Source organism: Podarcis pityusensis, assembly GCF_964106645.2.
Source record: "Podarcis pityusensis genome assembly, chromosome: 3".
In the NCBI taxonomy this organism is placed as follows: domain Eukaryota; kingdom Metazoa; phylum Chordata; class Lepidosauria; order Squamata; family Lacertidae; genus Podarcis; species Podarcis pityusensis.
Window position 1 is genome coordinate 77366894 of NC_138026.1, and position 15479 is coordinate 77382372.

Genomic DNA, 15479 nt, shown 5'->3' on the forward strand with positions numbered 1-15479 from the left:
GGAGGCATTATTAAAATGCAAATTAAACTTATGTGCCATCTTTCACAGGAAGAATGAGAAGCACTGAATCCCCAGGCACAGATGTTGGCTTGTATTGCTGCGATGATTTAGAGGGTAATTCACACTGTGCCTCCCACTTGTTTTAACCTTGGGATTACCCCATAAATCATTTTGCATGCTGTGACGCCAACAACACAGCACATCAACACTCTTCCTAACAACACATCTATATTATTGTGCATCTTTTTCTGAATAGAACAAGGCTGCCGCCTGATCATTTTAAATGTAATTTACTGTGAAAATGCATGGCTTGTAAATTTAAGAGACAGAGGTGACACATTTTCTGTGTTCAGTGAAGAAATTCTAGATGAAGGGAACGGCGGGCACTGGATAATAGGAAAAACTGATAAATGAGAGAGCAGAGATTCCTAGGTGAGGATTTCACCAGAATGAAGGTGTAATGGAAGGCAGGATACTGCAATGCACAGAAGACAAGGAGACGAGCCCACATCATTCTGCCCACATTAAGTGGTTGTATCATGTGTCTATGAGTGACATTCCAGCATTCTCCACAACATTGCTAATGATAATGGAAACATAAGAAACTGCCCTGTGCCAATTTTTTTTCACTTTAGTCCATTATGGCCCACTCTGACTGGCAGCAGCTACCATTTCAGGCAGATATCTTTTCTCATTACCAGACGCTTGCTCCTTTTAACTAGAGATAGCATGGATTAAACCTGTATGCAAAGCATGTACTCTGCCACTGAGCTGTGGTTCCTCTCCAAATCCTAGGATACAGAATCCTAGGATCACAGACCACTTCACTGGTGCTCCTAAAAATATTGCTGTGATGGTCTGTTCATCACTAGAGAGGCAGGCAAAGAGGGGCAAGTGTTTTTAAGACAGACTAAATGGGATATGCAAAAAGGTTTAACCAGTGCTTCCCCCCCCCCCTTAAAAAATGTTTAGGGGTCATCTCATTTTCCTACTCACATTGAAATACTGCCCCTCAATGAGGCCAAACTTAGATTCACAAAATGTTTAAGGGTCTGCGTACCCCCCAGAAAAAAGCACTGGGTTTAACAACATATTCCATGCTATACTACTAGTTAATGCTGAAAGTGTTTTCAACTCTGCTAAATTCTCCCGCTGGCAGATCTAGGCACCTGTGGGTTAGGTCTGTTTTCTACCTCCACAGATTTTCCCTTCTAGCTGCAGCCCAGTGATACAGTGAATATTACTTCAGAGGGGCTCCCAGTCCTCAAGGATCCCTCCTTCGAGCACATGTGGGGCTGCATTGGAAAGTAAGCCCCGAAAACGCCTCAGGGTAGAATTCAACATAGTGCAAAGTTCCATTTTGTCCTTGCACAGTGAAACATCCTGCCCCTCTCCTCCTGGCCTGTGTCCCTTAAATCTGCTCTAGGGGTTCCCCCTATCCTCTGAAGCAGATCTGGGGATGACTCAAGGAGGGGAGAAAGTCCCATTGGGTAAGTAGAAGTCTTCCCACTTGGCACCATTATTTAGCTGAATATAGTCCTCAGTGAACAACCTTTGGGATATCCTGTGGAAATTATTTGAATGTACTGCATTTAAATGAGAGATTGCCAACAAATTGAGTCCAGTTTTAGCCACATGGTCAAAGGGTGGTGTAATTTACTGGCATCAACTTCTCAAACTGACTAGACCCTGATTGGACTCACTAGATCAGGGGTTGGGAACCTATGGTTCTTGGGCCAAACTTGGTGAAGCACACCTCCTCATTTGGCCCCGAACCACACACACCTGACGACTTCTTTATTGTAAGCTGTGGGGCAGGTAGAGATGTGACTGCAGAAAGCAGGGTGGAACTAATAGAATCACAGAATTATGGAGTGGGAAGGGACCCCGAGGGACATCTAAGTCCAGCTAAAGTGAGATCGTTCAGTTCTGTTTGGATGGTTCTGCCGCCTCTCAAAGCAGGTCTGTCAGGATGGGGGAAGATAAAGGTTCCTCACCCTTGCTTTAGATCAAGATGAGGCCTAACCAGCTTGTTTTCCTAGGGGTAGGGGGACATTTATTTATTTACTTATTTTTATTTCATGAAAATTATATCCATCACTTTACAAAAAGATAAAACTGTAAAATAAGGCAATAATTACAATACATTAAAACACACAGGAAGTTAAAATACTGAAACAGATTGTGATTCGTGTCAGCATCATGGTTGGCTTCAAGATTCATGGCTGCTGTCTTGAGCCAACCCCTCTTATGGACAAGGATACCAGGGCTGAGGGCGAGAACCCTTTTGTGGCCAGCTGGTGCTTCTGATAAAGATGCCAGGTAAGGGCACAGCATCCTTTGGAACAGGTAGTGTGAAGTCTAGGTGGGGTTGCGCAGCCTTGGGCAGGATGGGTTCAGTAGGGATGTCAATGGGATGGAGTCAGGAACTATTCAGACTGACAAATTTGTACTGTAGAGATTGAGTCTAAAGCAGTGTTGAACAGTGTGGCACATATTTCAAAATAGTGAAAGGGCGGGGGGGGGAGAGATTTTACTAACTACTGTATATATTTTAGACTTCAGACTGGCACTAGAAATCCAGGTTTTTTGCCCTTTGCTTATTATTCTGGAAATTTCACGAGCTAATGTGAAACAGAAATGCAGCTGAGTACACACGACTGTCTGAAAGCTTGTAATAGGTTATTCTAAACCCCGTCCTGCCCTCCCTTTCTCTCCCTCTCTGCTCCACACTCCCTCCCCTTGCATTCCCTTTGTAGAACCATTTTTAAAATCCTGGATGTGTCGCACCATTTTTTCCAACCTTATGCCAGCACTATTTGTAGTTTTCCACCTGTCACCGTGTGTATTACATTGTAAGCCTGGATGGTGTTTCTTCAGTTCTAGTGCCTTAACGGACAGGGAGAAAGACTGATTCACAGATCATTTTGGGGTAACCTTTTTTAAATTTAATAAGACTGCCAGAATAAGGCAGCAATGCTAAATGTGCTTGCATGAAAATTAGCTCCATTGAAATAAAAATGATTATTTCAAAAAGTATGTTTACAATTTAGGGTGTTGGTCACCTGTGAATAATTCCCCTATGTGGTTTTTGTTTTATGTTTTTTTGGTACAAATCACATGTTTATTTCCAAGCTTTTCTATGTAGAAATTAACATTTCAAAATACATTACTAATTATGGACCAATCTAATTTCATTGTAGAGGCTTGTTGTTTTTTGAACTTCCCATATTTTCCAACTAAGCCTTTTCCTGATACTTAGCATCTGTATTGCTGTGAATTTGGGGGGTGGGCAGTAGACTGTATGCCTGGATCCGACAAGGATTTGATTGCTGGAATAGCCAGGCAAGTTTCTTTGTAACGGCCTATGTATGAGTCATTAAGGTAACTAAGGAAGTGGTTCTGTGCTAGAAAACAAATGGGTAGCACCCCTCTCTCAACTGTCTGTTAGAAAGACAAAGGCCAGAGTTGAGGTGTGTGAGCTAGAAGGTAGAAGCAAGAAAGCAGGCTGAGAAGCCAAGGAATAAGAGCCATGTTCTGCTTGAATCCAAGGGGAACTGCCTTCCTAAATCCAGCGCTGTTGAGTGGAGAAACCCCAGAGGTTCGGAGACTTTATCTCTAAAGCATCCTCTCTCCTCTTGCAACTCTCTCTCCTGATGTTCCTTAGAAAAAGGACAATAGGGCATGGCAGGCCTATTGTCCTTTTTCCTAAGATTGAAGATCTATTTTATCCACTTTTTAAGGCGGGGGGAGGAGATTGTTCAGCCTGTTGAAATTCAGCTTGCGAGCATCTAAGGAGGGACTTGGGAAAAGAGGGGAGGGGGATGGATGTGGGAGGCAATGCAGAGACACGTGACAAGGCAAAGGGATAAGAGGCAGAATCGGAATCAGCCTTCGGCACGAGCCAGGCTTCCTTTCGGAGAATCACAGTAGCAGTCCAGGGGCAGAAAGAAAGACAGGAAGAAAGTGAAGGCAAGCTCTTAACCTGCAACCTGAAAACTTCCCTCTCTCACACACCAGCAAGACTTTCCTGCAGAAGAAAGAAAATAAAAGAAGACAGAATTGCCTGCCTGCCTGATCAATTTATTTTTGAGAACTTCTTATTAAGAGCCGAGAAACCTCTGCAGGTGTGAAAAGCCATCTGATTCTTAAAACAACATGACAACCCAAATAGACACTAGCATACATTATAACTATGAGTATGAAGAGGACGAGTATATGAACCAAGAGGAAGAATGGGACAGGGACCTGCTCCTGGACCCTGCATGGGAGAAACAGCAAAGAAAGGTCAGGAAAGATTCTTTACTTATTCACTGGATTTACAGTATATCCCATCTTTCTTCCAAGGAACTAAGGGTGGTGTACATGACTCTTCCCCTTCCCAATTATATACTCACAACAACCCTGTGAGGTAGGTTAAACTGAGAAATGTAAACTGGTCCCCAGAGACACCAAACGGGTGAAGTTTCATCTTCACTTGCTCAAGGAGCCTGTACACTTTTGTGCATGTTCTGTTCAATGTGTGATGAGGGATAGCTCAGTTGGTAGAGCATGAGACTCTTAATCTCAGGGTTGTGGGTTTGAGCCCCATGTTGGGCAAAAGATTCCTGCGTTGCAGGGGGTTGGACTAGATGATCCTTGTGGTCCCTTACAACTCTACACTTTGATTATATGATTCTATTCCATGCTGTTGTTTTAAATGGCAGCTGTGAGGAAGGGGTGCTCAGGTTTGGCACTGTGGATGGTGCCTGGAGAACAATTTGCTGTGGGAGGGAAGCTACAATTGGTGGCGATAACAGCAAAATCACAAACTTGAGAATGCCTACTGTAGCATTGTTTAAATGAAATGAAATAAAGGGAGGAATTCAATGTCACGCTAAAGGTGATAGTTCCACCAGGGCAAGCATTTTGGCTTGCCTGATGGAATGATTCCCCCCCCCCACGCCCAGAGTGTGTGCTGTTTGGGGAGGGGTTTGTGGTCCCTCCCTGTCCCCAAGCCAGTTTCAGGGGGCACACAGGAGGAGAAAAGGAGGAAAGTTCCATTGTACAACCAGAATTCTTTGTGCAGGCTTCCACTGATGAAACTCATGAGTTGGATCCCAACCAAATAGAACAAAAGAGACTTATTAAACACAGTTAAATATTTAATGTAAAAAGTAGTAGAGTGGTACCTCGGGTTAAGAACTTAATTCATTCTGGAGGTCCATTCTTAACCTGAAACTGTTCTTAACCTGAGGTACCACTTTAGCTAATGGGGCCTCCCACTTCCACTGCGCTGCCACTGCACAATTTCTGTTCTCATCCTGAAGCAAAGTTCTTAACCCAAGGTACTATTTCTGGGTTGGCGGAGTCTGTAACCTGAAGCGTCTGTAACCCGAGGTACAACTCTACAGGCATTCCCAACCTGGCACCCTTCAAATGCTTTGGGCTACAGCTCCCATTAGCACCTGATGGGAGTTGTAGTCCAAAACATTTGGACAGCACCAGGTTGGGGAAGGCTGATGTAGTGGGGTTTTTATTTGTTTGTTTTTAATTTAATTTATATCTTATCTTTCATACAAGGAGATCAAAGCAGAATACATGGTTCTCACCAGCCCCTTTTTATCCTCATAACAACCCCATGAGGTAGGTTAGGCTGTGAGATAGTGACTGGCCCACAGTCACTCAGTGGCTGAGTTGAAATTTGAACCTGGGTCTTTCAGTCCTAGCCTTGTAATCTATTCTACAGCACACTTGACTATAATTTCCCTAGGAAGTTCTCTTGCAAAAACCCCATGGAATTAAATGAAAACATCACAAGAGCAAAGAAGTAGCTCTTGTTTAGCTACCTTTTCATTTTTACAGGATTTCTATGGAAGAATCTACTCGTGGATAATTCCCCCTTCCCCCAATTTTGTTTGAAAATGCTTTCAGCTAAAAAAAACACTTCAGTATTTTTGAACTCATCCATTGCCTTCCATGGTGTTGACCATTTCCTAACATGAATTTGAGCCAGATCTACACCCCTGCTTCCTTCATCAAAACAACAATATACATAACAAAATGATTCAAAGGTAATACAAAATGCAGTGAAACGCTAGCAAAAGGCAACCAGCGTCAAAGAAAGGAAAATAAAAAATTAATAATTAAAAAGAACTAGGCAGATGCAGGAACTATACACATTAAAATTCCTGAGTAAATAAAAGTGTCTTAACCTGATGCTAAAGGATGGCTAAGCCAGCACTAGGCATATCTCTTTAGGGCGGGCATTCCAAAGCCAGGGTCCTACCTGCCCCATTGATTTTTCAAGAGACAATCTTTGAATTTACATGCTTCCAGTCAAAGACTAATCTGTATAAGGCTAGCAAGCTGATAGGATATAGAATATTTTTAAAGCAGTGTGACAAATTTGTTGTGAAATCTATTGGTTCCCTCTTATAGGAATGAGAAATTATTATAATCTGGACTAATCAAGGGTTGGTTCTGATTATACAGTTGATTTGCACCAATAAAACTTCTCAAACAAATGGTCTTCTCACCTGAAACTGAAGGTTTTGTGGCCCCATAAAAGAAAATAAATGACAAAGTTTTTTTGAAACTTTTGCTTCAGACTTTGAATACAAACATTTATTAGCCCACAATAAAGTTTGTCATGCCTAAATAAATTTCCCATTTGTTTCAGTAGTGTAAAGCATGACTGATTTTCTTTGGATTGCAGCCTTATCTACCTGGATTCCCAGCAGAATAATTTATACTTATTTATTATTTTGATTTTCTGAAAATGAAGCATGGATTTTTAAAAAAACACACACAACCTACTTGTGTGATCCAAAAGAATTTCAGTAGCATGAAAAGATGCTATTGGCCCAAGGGAACATGTCATTTGCTTTTATAATCCTAATGTTTTGTGAAAACATTGTGGGTTTAACACCAATAATTAGACAATATTTCAGGATGCAGTTCAAGAAACCACCCATTAATTTCAATGGAACATATTCTAGGTTTGCCATATGTTTGGAATATCCTGGACATACATGGAATACTGTATCTGAAAGCAGTGTCCTGGGAGAAATCGGTTAAATTTCTGGGAAAATTCGGCCATAAAGCAACTGATGTCAGCAGTGTCATTTTTGCCAATTTCCCTTAAAAAAAAAAAAAAGCTTAAAAATGCCCAATTTCTTTGTGATTTTGCAAAAAAAAAACCAACAACCCTCAACAACTTTTCTGTCCTGATTTTTTAAATATGGCAACCCTGTCTTGGCAAGTCCCACAGATGTGAATGGAGGCTGTGCAGCAATAGTGCTAGCGGATTGCAACCATTATTACTTTCCATTGTCCTGAACCTTTGAAACAAATGTTAAATGGATGCACATGTCTATAAATAGTATCTGATAGAAGGCATTCTTTTTTCCATGGCTTGGAGATCAGTCTGAACAACATCCTCTCTCAGTAGGATTGATGGATTTGAAAAGTTCTGAGGGTGTCAGACTCTTCTCCATAGTGCTATAATAAGCTCCACAAAGTACATTCCTGATGTCCGTATATACGACGAGAAGACTGTAGCTGCCTGGTTGTTGAGCTTTGTTCAAACGAGTAATATAATATTGAACGGTGATCTTCAAGCAAGCCTGGCAGTTGGCTAGCATACATGTTCTATGAGACAATCTTGGAACAGGACAAAAATAAATGCCATTGTTTCTATTGTGGGCTGCACTCTCCAGACTTGCCATTTCAGGATATGCATGGTATGAGATCTGTCAACAGTTGCTGGTTACACATGATGACGTCCTTAGGATTACAATGGACGTGACGCCTAATTATAACTCCATCTCATAGGGTCTCATGGTCTGAAATAATTCAGACCCAGTGCTGGGGAATTCTCGGTTTCAAAGTTTTCTATAAATGTGGTGTGCACATGGAGGGCACTGCATAGAGTGTCAGGGGAATAGGTGGGAAACAGAAAGAAACTAAAGTTAAGAAAGATGGCAGATTTAATAAAACTGTCCCTGTATATGAAAGTCATTGTTTAATGTATAAAACAAGTTAATGAAAATCAGATCAATTAAAGTTAGATTCAGCCACTCTTTAATACAGTGATTTATTTTAATTCATTAATAGGGTTGATTCACACCACCACCTTATCATGTGTCAGAATATGTTTACTGGGAACTGCAAGTGCAAATCAACACAGCTCCAAATGTGCATTCAGCTGCATTGTCTGCACTAAAGATGCTAGTGTGGCCACTTAGACATTGCAATTTTATTTTACTTTTTGCAAAGGTTGCAGATTTGCACAATATTGCATGTACTAGTTTATATGGGTGAAATCCAATAGTGCCTGTATGTGAGTGGACTGAACTTTTGTTTGCACAACAGGCCTCCTCCGCCTCCTCCCTGCAGCTTCCAACCACCTGCAGAATCTGGTCCGGAGTAGATTTGGTGAGCAGAAGAGACTGTCAGGGGAAGGAGAGGAAGGGGAAGTTCTGGTGTGCAAGCAGAAGCCTGCCCAAAGGGTGTATTTGCAACTGAGCGGTAGTTTTTCATCCTCTTTTTTAAGCAGTTCTCTTTTCAAGCAGGCACACTTGCCCTGGTACATCCACTAGTAAGGGTTTAGGCTGGGTCCCCTTGGTTACAAGATCACTATCCCTTCTGCAAAGCTTCTGTCAGCAGCAGCTGCCTGAATCTGATCCTTTTCCAGGGAATTCCAGTTGTGCTTGCAGTGCTGTGGCTTCTGAGCATTGGGAATGTATAGAATAGTCTATTAATAGTTTACAAACACACTGAGAGTTTGCGTGTTTGGACCACTTTTTTGCATAAATGGAGCCACAGACTGCTTTCTAATGCAGGGGTTCCATACTTTTTTTATGCCCTCAAACACATTCGGAAATCTAAAAAAGTGGTGTGGGCATCTCAAAATACAGTGGTACCTCAGGTTACAAACGCTTTGGGTTACAAATGCTTCAGGTTACAGACTCTGCTAACCCGGAAGTAGTACCTTGGGTTAAGAACTCTACCTCAGGATGAGAACAGAAATCACACGGCGGCAGTGGGAGGCCCCATTAGCTAAAGTGGTACCTCAGGTTAAGAACACTTTCAGGTTAAGAATGGACCTCCGGAACGAATTAAGTTCTTAACTGGAGGTACCACTGTACTCATTTCACAGAAGGAAAAGTGACAATGCTTAGAACCCCCAAGCCACAAGCAAAACACCTACATACATCCCAAAACAGACAGCAAAACCAAGACACTAAAAAAACAAACCAGGAAGTTCATGATGCTGAATGAAGGGTGGAATCTTTGTGACAGATTAAAAATAGAAAGTAGAAATTGTGCACAAACGTTACTAGATTCTGTGTGAATGATAAAGTGTCCTCATCTGTATTCAAGTAGTCTGTTTGCAGATCTGAAAAGGAATCAAGTTTTTTCTTTTATTTTTGCTCTCTAAATTCTAATAAAGCATCACACCTGTGGATTCTGTAGTATGGAAAAAAAAACCAGAATAAGCAAACCATTCCTGATATGTCAAGTCAATATTGTATTTTGTTTTACTTTCCTTCTCTGTGGATTGTTTGTATTTTGCTGGCAATTTTCCTTTACAATTGAACCTGTTAAAAAAAGTCAGTATTAGACCAGACAATATGTTTCTAACAGAACAGCCCTGCACAACTTGTGATCCAGGCCATGTATTGTTGCCTGCTAGGGGCTAGATAAGCCTCTTCTTTTGCTGCCTGGGTGCTAAAAGAGATGGCGTGACAAGCCCCTGGGAGGAATAACACTTGGTTATTTGGGCTGCGTTACTGGTTGTGCTGGCTTGCATTGGAGGGTCATAAGCCATACTCATTGTTTGGTGGTGAAAAAGAGGGGATCTTAGCCCCCAAGTCAAAGGTGTGAGACCTCAGGCCCAGGGCTGAATGTGGTCCTGCAATCTTCTTTATCTGGCCCTCAGGGTATTTAATAGGCCACATCCCCATACCAAGCCGCACACCTTTCTGGCCCTGCTCCAAACCCTCTTGAGGTGTCCCCCCTCCTTGGTGGATATATATCCTATGATAATGCATTTTGCTTGCTCGATTGGAGAGATATGTATGCCTTTGGACAGCTCTGACATTTGTATGACTGCATCGTATCTTACTCTAGAATGTAAGAGCTGTACCTGTTGTTCTGGCATGCATGCGGCCCCTGAAAGGTTTCTCACAAAGGAATGTGGCCCTTAGACTGAAAAAAGAAAAGAAAAGAAACTTAAAGCTGTTGTGGTATATCCTGATATCCTAGAAAGGCTTTGGCTTTTCCTCTGCCTTCTGTTGGTACCACACTTTTAAAGATGTGCTCAGGTGTGTTTAGCTTGAATGGGGGGGGATCTTTGTGAGACTAAGTGCAAAAATTGAGTTTTCCTTGTATTTGCTTGCAGCATGGTTGCTACATGGACTTCCAAGTTCCACCTGGTGTTTCACTTCCATCTGATACCCTGCTCTGCTTCTGTGTGTTGAGCAGTGAGGGAGGGGCATTTGTTCTGTCTAATTAATGCAATACCTTTTCAAATCCTAAAGGATTAAAAATGTGCAGGGCACAGTGCTAGATGCTGGCCACAGCTTGATCGCTAAGACCTGAGCATATTTTGAATAGTTGTGCAATGACTATTAATAGAATAGATTAGTCAGAGACAGCAGCTCATGCTCCCAGTCCCAGCACATGGAAACAGAATAAAGAGATAGCTCAGTTGGTAGAGTATGAAGGTCTTAATCTCAGGGTTGTGGGTTTGAGCCCCACGTTGGACAAAAGATTCCTGCATTGGAGGGGGTTGAACTAGATGACTCTTGTGGTCCCTTCCAACTCTACAACTCTATGATTCTATGAAAGGCTCAAGAAAGAGGACTACATAGCACAAAAGGCAATGGAATTTCCTCAGTTCTGCACATTTGGCTTGTTGGGCCTTTTACGAATTTCTTTTCCTATGTTTCTAGATTTTTTTTTAAGTCCTCATGAAAACTCCTCAGCATTTTAGTGTGTTTCCTCCCTAATTACACATCCCTGCCAGGCAATTTCTCCAAATGTAATACATTTTTGTATGTCATTTTTGCTAATACATTTGGGGTCTGCTCTGCTTTTAATAGCAGCACCGATTCTTATGGCACTAGGTGACTAAAATTATCACTTGATAACCTACTCTTTTCAAACTCCCATCACAGAATTGGCTTGCACTGCATTGCCCCTCCCACTGTCCCTCCTGGTAAGCAATAGTGACCCACCTCCCAGGAAGCTACCATAGCGGCTTTGCCCCACCAGGCAAACCACTTCTGTTCTACCATGTTGTGGTTTTTAAGGTCTCTCAGTGGAAGGAGACCCTGCCCATTATAAGCATATCACCACATCACCAGGCATCTGTTGGCTCACTTTAAGGCCACTTCACACGTCACAAATTTAGGGTGCAATTCTATACATGCTTTCTTTGCTGTAAGCCCCAACAAAATCCATGGGACTTAATTCCAACTAGACATTGCTGTGCCACTAGTGTGTACACCACATGTAATCTATAGGATGTACTGTAACAGGTGAGGCAGATAATGTGTGTTGATTTCATATGTGTGCTATGAGGGCAATACAAGGTGCCCAATGGAGACCCACAGCATAATGTGTGACATGATGCTTAATATGTACATAAGAATGGTAAAATACCATAAATGGCCTTGCTATTGATAAATACACAAGACATATCTTTCATGCATTTGTCAACAGCAAAGCTAAACATTCAGGAATGTTAGCATCTTCACTTAAGCTGTAGCATTGCTTTGAAACTAAGTTTCCTAAAAAAAAATTATTGAAGGCTCTAACATTTCCTGTTAATAGCTGTTTACCATCTTTTCCTAACACACTTAATCTGTGATTGCAGACATTTACAGCATGGTGCAATTCCCACCTACGGAAAGCAGGCACGCAGATCGAGAACATTGAAGAGGATTTCAGGAATGGCCTTAAACTGATGTTGCTCTTGGAGGTCATTTCAGGTTAGTTTTAGAAGGCAGCAAATGATATGTATCTTGTCAAAATGTATTTCACCATCACTTTAGAAGCAGGTGAATCTATTCATTTTAGTTTATCCCAGTTTCACATTTCCACATCAGTTTATGGCATGTGCATGTGTGTTTTTAAAAGTTGTCATGAAAATTCACGAGTATTTTACTGTGAATTTCTCATCATATGCCCATTGCTTAATGCACTTTTGCCTAAGACACATATTTTAGCAAAGTGTCAAGGACTGGGCAGATGAGGAGCATTGGTGGAGACTTCCACCCCAAGAGACTTCCAGGCAGGAGGAAGATGATGATAGTATGGATCCAAGTTCTTGGAGGTGGCGAACAGGACACGCTCTAGAAAAAGAAGCAAAGAGCTGGGAAATTGAAATATACTCGGAGTCGAGAGTGGATTTCTTGCTCTTTATTAAGCTCATAGTGGTGGGGAGGAATGAAAGTTCCCCCACAATATCTGCTTTATATACATTATTTACACAATGGGCTGCATGTGATTGGCTAATAAAACACTCCCCAACGCTGAAGTGCTAACAAAAAATAAGCTGAAAAGGGAGCACACAGTTTATTTGACATATTTTGGACAGATAAAACAATTTGGCCTGGGGATTTTTGCTCCTACACAAAAAAATCTCCAAAGTGAGTCGCTTTTATACTTGCCTTTAGGGAGGGGAGAATGGGCTCTGGAGATAAGACAGACCTGTAATGCGGGTTGGTGTATGGTTTTAGATAGTTTACAGCAACAGCATGCTCCCTTCACCAGTCTAGTCGCTAGCCTGTGCCTGGAGCCACATGTCAATGTCAATAAATATATCTGATTTGCTTCCCTGCAGGAGAAAGACTTCCAAAGCCAGACAGAGGAAAGATGCGTTTCCATAAAATTGCAAATGTCAACAAAGCACTGGATTTTATAGCTAGCAAAGGTGTCAAACTTGTCTCGATTGGTGCAGAAGGTATGTAGAAGATAGCAACAACAAGGCTTGGCTTTCAGCCATGATGTATTACAGTTCTGAGAGCTGGTTTGATTCAGTATATGGCAAAGGGCATTTTGGAACATTCATTTCTGTCTTCTCTCAAACTGTCACAACTCCATGTCAGACTGACTATTTTACACCTTATCAGCCAAGGTTGTGAATTTAATACGTTTCACCTAAAAGAAAACTCACAGCATAGCCTCTGCACTAGTTATAATTTCCTCTCTGTGATCAACTGCATAAAACTAGATGTTGGAAAGAAAAAGGTAGGAAAACACAGAGTTTGGGCTTAAGTTTGCTTTAAATGTGATGCAGATCATGTAACAACAAGGACTTTACCTGTGAGGCATTTTGTGAACTGGGCCATCAGCTCACGGTTCAGTTGTGCGCTTATTAATGTTTCATACATAGGCAAAGAGCTCTGGTTTAAACAACAGGCAGCTGCATAGAACACTCTGTGAATAAATTTGGGATTGGTTGTAGTATTTTTAAACAAGCCTGGAACCATGTTTAATTCAGGTCTTGGAGTTTGGTCATTTAGGGAACATGAATCAGTTCAACAATTTTAATAAAAATTGGGAAACAAACCTAAAGGGGAGATTGTCTGCTGTGGATGGGAAAGAGCAATGAAGGTGGAAATAAAGGTTTATATGGAACCGCCATATAAACTCAACTAGGAAATCAGGACCAATACTGTTTGTTTGTGTGTGTGTGTGTGTGTGTGTGTGTGCGTGTGCGCGCACACACACACATTTGTGTGTTCCAAATTTGTTTCTTTTATCAACAACATCTTTGGATGTTCAGTTCATATTCATGTTCAGTTCATTCAATACAGTTATGATTAGTTTCTATACCTTAGGTATAACTATTTGCAGAATTCTGTGAAAGTTGTGAGACAACAGCATTAATAAAAATGAATTATGGGGATTTCAAGGAGTGAACAAGACTATGGAACCAACAGAAGCAATTCTCTGCTGCTGTGTCCTTTAATAACATGTTAGGTGAGACTGGTTTAAGACATCTTCAGAAGGAACAATTTGGAAGCAATTGCTGAGAAATAAACACGTACTGTATGAATAAAATCACAAAACTTAAATCATAGCAGGCATGTACGCTTTGATCACAGCATATTGCTTAAAATTTCAATTCTGTTTCACACCAGAAATTGTAGATGGCAATGTGAAAATGACCCTGGGCATGATCTGGACAATCATCCTTCGCTTTGCAATTCAAGATATTTCAGTAGAAGGTAAGACTATGCTCCACAGTACTGCCCTATGGCAAGGGGAAGCTCTCATCAGAAACAGACAGAGGATATTTTTTTAAAAAAATGTGAACTTAAATGGCAACTGTTTATTGATGGGGAGTGTAAAGGAACTAACTACTCTGAAGCCTCAGATCTGTGTTCTCTTTATATTCAATATCACCACCCATTTAAAAACATTAAGAAGACTTGTGTGATACAACCCTCCTGGAACAGTTTCACTTCAGAATGAAGACAGGGGATTTCATGGTGGAATACCTCCTCAATAGATACATTTTCTCATACCTTTCTACAGCTGAATACATTCCAGCTGTACAAAAATTAGAGGTTTCTATACCTACACACATTTTTATGTTGTGAACTGCCCTGAGATTGATGAAGGAAGGGCAGTATAAAAATAAATGATATAGATAGATGATATCTATAGATAGATAGATAAAATCTCCATTCAGACAAATTAGAAGCATTAACAGTTCTAAGGCACCTCTGAAACATAAGAATTTGGTATGTAGCTCAGCCAGTCAGATAGTTTGACAATGCCTGGAATGGGCTTTCTATTTTCTAATGGATGACCAGCCATCTTGTAAGCATAATGAGTCATAGGAAGCATCAGGTGCACATGAAAAGGAATGTTCAGAAGGGACACTGATAAAACCCTAAGAAACCTTTTGCATTTGGTTGAGATTTACATTCACTGAAACAGAAAAGCACTTGCTGTTGGGCTGTCGAGCCTTGCAGGTATGCGTTTTGATCAAATTAAACAATTTAAAACTGTCAATTGTTTGGAAAAAATAGGATATTTTGTACTATGTAAGCATTAGGTGTTGAAATCATAAAGTTATTTCTTGAACGATTTCTGTTGCAGACTCTATTACGTTTTAAATATTTATTTTTGCCTCTAAGCAACAAGTGTTTTATATATATATATAAAAGAACAACTTATAAAATATTTAAATGAAGAACTCGGGCAGCTGTAGATTCATTTCCAGCTATGCACTGTTTGCTTGAGCAAACAGATGTCCTTCATTATGCAGTACAATATGTAACAAATTAACTGTTTCCTCCACCTCATTTGTTGATTTAGAGAATAATTATTCTTGACAAATTTATTTTACCTTGATTGTACTGTAGCAATTAAACCATACAGTGGAAAAGAAATCTATCAAGCATTTCTGATCTATTCTTTCTGAATATGAATTATGCTTTTGCAGGTTTCCAAGAGAGAACATTGATCAGTAA

General features: G+C 40.8%; 1 protein-coding gene across 1 annotated transcript in view; it reads left to right on the plus strand.

Moving 5' to 3' along the window:
- Window positions 1–3882: 3882 nt before the first annotated feature.
- Window positions 3883–15479, plus strand: part of ACTN2 (actinin alpha 2) — a 50786-nt gene continuing 39189 nt past the window's right edge. Inside the window, exons 1-4 of the mRNA XM_080997677.1 lie at window positions 3883–4287; window positions 11867–11981; window positions 12836–12955; window positions 14139–14225. Coding sequence (XP_080853803.1) covers window positions 4159–4287; window positions 11867–11981; window positions 12836–12955; window positions 14139–14225 — 451 coding nt within the window. The 5' untranslated portion in view covers window positions 3883–4158. The remainder of the gene's footprint in view (window positions 4288–11866; window positions 11982–12835; window positions 12956–14138; window positions 14226–15479) is intronic.